Source organism: Geospiza fortis, unplaced genomic scaffold (assembly GCF_000277835.1).
Source record: "Geospiza fortis unplaced genomic scaffold, GeoFor_1.0 scaffold878, whole genome shotgun sequence".
NCBI lineage: Eukaryota > Metazoa > Chordata > Aves > Passeriformes > Thraupidae > Geospiza > Geospiza fortis.
The window spans coordinates 604,028-608,487 of NW_005054471.1; the positions used below are offsets into that span (position 1 = coordinate 604,028).

Below are 4,460 nucleotides of genomic sequence, written 5' to 3' on the forward strand. Positions count from 1 at the left end.
CAGTATCCATTTCATGGGAATAACACCCGACCCTCTGAGAGCAGGTAGTGGCAGGTTGTGAGACTGTGTAGGAAACTGGAGCCCACAAACTCATCTAGCTGTGATGGGAGCTGTATCTCCAGCATGTCCCCTACCTGGCACCTCCCTGTGATGGGCAGCTGGGAACAAGACAGGACGTGTCTGTAAAGGGGGGCTTGCAGCTTACAGGAATCCCCCACCCTCTACTTGTGCATCACTCAGCCCTTGGCCGGCTGGTGGGCTGCCTGCCAAGCTGTCCGAAAACGAAAGCAAGGAATGCTCAGATAAATAGGAGCAGCCCCAGCACGAGGCAGCAGTGCGTGTCCTGCTCCCGAGCCTTGTCCTGCTCAGCGTCCGTGGCAGCACCATGGCTCTCCGCCCCTTCCTGCTGCTGCTGCTGGCTGCCTCCCTCCTCATCGCCCAGGCTCAAGGTGAGGGGTGAGAAGCCCTCCTGCCTGCTCCTGCTGGGATGGGGCAGGGTGTGCGGGTCCTCACTGGGGTGTGTGCAGGGTGAGGGGTGGTGTTTGTAGGGCCCTGGGATGTGCAGGTGTGTGTAGGGCTCTCTGTGTGTGTGTGTGCCTGTGGCATTGGCTGGCAGGGCTTGCTTGGCTTGGAGTGTGTCTGTGTGCATGTGGCTGCTGGGCAGCAGCACCCCAAACTAAAAAGAACAGAATGATGCTCAGTTCCTTTTCAAGGAGCTCCTCTCTGCCTCAGTTTCCCCGCCACCTCTCTTGGATGTGGTGTCTCGTATTCCTGGGGCCAGGTTTGGCGTGGGCACTGGGGTTCAGAGCTTCCAACCCCACATGATGCCCAGGATCACCCTGACCTGTGACACCAAATAAGCCCCGTGCTGTCAGCTGGCATTCTGTGCTGAAGGTGTCCTGACTCACTGGCGATCCCAAATCCTGCATGCCCTCCTTGCTCACAGGCATTGGAAGCTCAGCCTTGGACTGCTGCCTGAAGAACAGGCCTTTGAAGAAGGAAATCCTCGGTGTGGTGACATCCTACCACCACCGGGGACCCGAGTCAGGGTGTTACCTCCATTCTGTTGTGTGAGTACCCTGTGGTGGCCAGACCACTTGGAACAGTTTGGCTTCAGACAAACCCTTCCCTGTCCTCCCTCTGCTCCCCCCTAGAAAATCTTTCTGCTCCCCCAGGCTCATCACCAAGAAGAACAGGAAAATCTGTGCCTCTCCCACTGACGACACTGTCCAGAAGTTGATTCAGCAGCTGGACAGGAGGGCCAAGAATAACAAGAATAGGAAGAAGGGGCAGACCCAGCATCCCAGGGGCAGACCCAAGAAGCAGAGGCGGCAGCGGGTCTAAGTCAGGCCTGAAGAGGTAGGTGAGGGGGGTGAGTAGAGTGGGGGTGCTGCATCCCATTCTAGTTCCTTCTGTGTGGGAGGATGGGGTTCAGCTCCTGGTGCAAAACCTGGGAGAGCTGTCAGAGCCGTGGCTGGAGCACAGAGGCACTTAGGGAACAACTCTCTCCTGGTTTGTGCTTGCCTTGAAACTAAATTGGTTTTGGAGCTGCTGGGATAAGGCAATGCTTGGGATGAACAGGGCAGGTCACAGTAGGGAATGGCCCCAGCTGGGGTGATGATCTGGCTGAGACCTTCTCCATCTCACCCCCTCCTCCTTGCCTTTGTCAGGACGGATGCCTTCCCACTGGTGACTGACCCACGGCAATGGCAATGGACACACACAAACCACACACCCACCCACCCGCCAGCCCCAGGGCGGGGATGGGGCAGGCTGAGCAGCATTCCCTCTGCCCCACCACCTCTTTGTTGCTGCTATGCCTGACACAGAGATCCCCCAGCACCTGCAGTGCCTGGGCGCTCTCAGCAAAGCAGGCACCCAGGTCCTCGCTTGTCCCATGGCCATATGAGTGGAGACCTGGGCGTGGGAGCTGAGCCATGGCCTCTAGAGGGAAGTGGACATGCTTCCCACTCAATGGGAGTTATTTAGCCTAGCAGGATGGACGCTTTTCCTATGACTTTTTTTTGGGGGATATTATACATTTGTATTTATATTTGAAAACTGTGCTTTCATTCAGTCTTCCTGAAAGGCTTTACTTCCCTCTCCTTATGCTTCACAAAGTAGCCTTTATGCTGCAGGCTGGATTTTCTGGAAGATTTTTCTTATTTTTCTACCAAATAAACCATGGCTGCATTTTATTTTCCTCTCTTTGCTTCTTCTTGGCTTGCAAGGCATGGGGAACCAGGCAGGTCCCAAGTCCTGTGGTCCGATTTGAGGGGCTTGCTGGGTGCTTCTTTGCAGAGCAATTAATAGCAGCTGAGATGGACAGTTTTGGGGTAACAGTGTGTCTGGACTGTTCTAATCTTTCAGGTTTTATGACACACTGTTGCATCGTAGTTTGTATAAAGATAGCCGCAATTTGTCCCTTTGGTTTTTTCATTTTCTTTTTTAGGTACAACATTTCCGTGAAATCAGAACTAATTGTTCAATTTAGTGGAATTATACCCTTTTAGCTCCCCCGGCTACAAAATTGCAATGAAATCAGAACAAATTGTTCGGTTTAGTGGAATTTCACCCTCTTCTTTCCCCTGGCTTTGCTTGTGTCGGGGTTTCAGACACTATTAAGACAAATGCTTAGTTTTCTGGGGAAAAAAAAAGCCCCAGCAACCCTCTCATACATATTTACCAAATCTGAAAAGCCCACATGGTGAAAAACACATGTAAGGCTGTGAAGGTGGGGGAATAGCAGATTTTGTAAAATTTACTGTAGACATCCTGCAGCTCTACAGCAAACCTTTGGTGGGAGAAGTCACTGAGTAGAGGATACCTTTAGGTGAGACTGCAAGTGGAGGTGGGACAGACCCCTGGGACAGGGCTGGGAGGAAAATGGCATCTCCCTGTGCTTGCAACCCGCTCTCTCTGGCTGAGAAGGAGCAAATTAAACAGCTGTGCTAGAGCCACACTTCTATCTGCTTGCAGAGATTTTGAACGTGGACTTTGGTCAGTAAAGGTCTATTAAATCATATAAATGCAATAATAGGATTTGCAGAGCTTAACAGTATCAGCACGGGCAGTGTGTTTGTTGGAGTAAAGCTTATAGCTGAGTGTTTCTACCAAGTATGTATCTGGCTTGATTGCTTTATTAATAGGGCATTTAGGTTTATCATTTTAAGGCTGTGTAAAGTAACTGTGAAGTCCAAGATACTGGCCCCGAGCATGGGACAGGCACTGAGCTGTCTCCTCCTCCACATTCAACACCCGTCCGTCTGCCAGACCGGCTTTTGGACAAGGATGTGTGGCAATAAAATATATTCTTTATAACCAAATTCATTTGTTCTGGCTGTTGTGATGGGCTTTGGTGGGGTGGGAAGGGCTGCATGGCGGGGTGTTCTCCTGCCCCACTCACCAATCATCCCCCAGGTCCAGACTTTTGCAGTGCTCCCGTGCATCCCTGGGGTGCTCGGGCTGGGAGCTGCTGGCACAGGGGAGCAATGCAAGTCCCCTCTCTGGTAGCTGTGTTTCCCAACAAGGTGGAGACATCCTGGTTGCTCATCTGTCCCCAGAGAAGGGTTCTGAGGTGCCAGAGAACAGGGGCACAACACTGGTTTGGACACAGCATTTTTTCTCACGGCTGAGCCTGTCCCTCTAACTCCGACCTATCCTGGATGTGCACGGCTTGTTCAAAGCAGGGGCTCCGTGCTCCTTGCTGCTTTGGGATAACAGCAATAAAACAGGTTATTAATGAGGCTATGTTCTGGACTGGGCTTTGCCGTGAGCCTGGGAACTGATACCTGCACACAAGGACTCCTTGGGGGTGCTGTGGTGGGAGGGCTGGGGCAGCCCTGTGTTTGATGGGGACACACTGCATCCAGTGGCCCTGCCTCTGATGAACTCCTTGTGCTAGTTGTGGTGTCAGGGGATTGTGAAATGGTTGCAAAAATTCCCAAGAAATGAGGTCTAGACAAATACATCTGAAACCACAAACAGCTAAGCATGAGAATATGGCAGGAGAGAGCCAACATGTGAAATGTGCCCTGGTGTCTCTGTGGCTGTGCAAGAAAACACCACACAGGAGGGATTTTTCCCTTTCAATGCCGGGAGGGCATTAGGCTAAAACAGGTTAAAAAGACATACCAGTGTTGCTGTTCTGATTTACCCTAAAACTTACCAAAAAACCAGTCTGGAAGCACACAGTAGCTTGTCCCTTGCTCAGGAAGGCACATGTGAGCATGGGCACAGATGCACAAATGCAAGCCCACGTGTGCCTGTGGCTGCACACACACAAGTGTTTGCACTCTCCTTCCAGATTTATTGCTGAATGCTGCTGTCCAGGCAGACAAGGTGCAGGGTTACTGGGAGCCTCTTGAGGCAGGTGTGAAACAGGTGGTCACAGTGCTGCTACAGTGAGATGGCACCAGGGAAACACCTCCAAGGAGATTCCCTGTGAGAAGTAATGAGCT

General features: G+C 51.9%; 1 protein-coding gene across 1 annotated transcript; it reads left to right on the plus strand.

The window, feature by feature from the left end:
* The first annotated feature begins 339 nt into the window (after nucleotides 1-339).
* LOC102035080 (C-C motif chemokine 5-like) lies at nucleotides 340-3,326 on the plus strand. Its single transcript, XM_005428076.2, has 4 exons — nucleotides 340-449; nucleotides 947-1,070; nucleotides 1,176-1,359; nucleotides 1,671-3,326. The coding sequence occupies exons 1-3, from the start codon at nucleotides 386-388 to the stop codon at nucleotides 1,342-1,344; spliced, it is 357 nt and encodes a 118-aa protein (XP_005428133.1). The 5' UTR covers nucleotides 340-385; the 3' UTR covers nucleotides 1,345-1,359; nucleotides 1,671-3,326.
* Nucleotides 3,327-4,460: the final 1,134 nt, after the last annotated feature.

Bases quoted from the DNA above. Each gene is read 5' to 3' on its own strand.
- LOC102035080 (XM_005428076.2), top strand. From the start codon at position 386: ATGGCTCTCCGCCCCTTCCTGCTGCTGCTGCTGGCTGCCTCCCTCCTC. The intron at 450-946 runs GTGAGGGGTGAG...CCTTGCTCACAG, and splicing joins CCTCATCGCCCAGGCTCAAG to GCATTGGAAGCTCAGCCTTG. The intron at 1,071-1,175 runs GTGAGTACCCTG...CTGCTCCCCCAG, and splicing joins TGTTACCTCCATTCTGTTGT to GCTCATCACCAAGAAGAACA.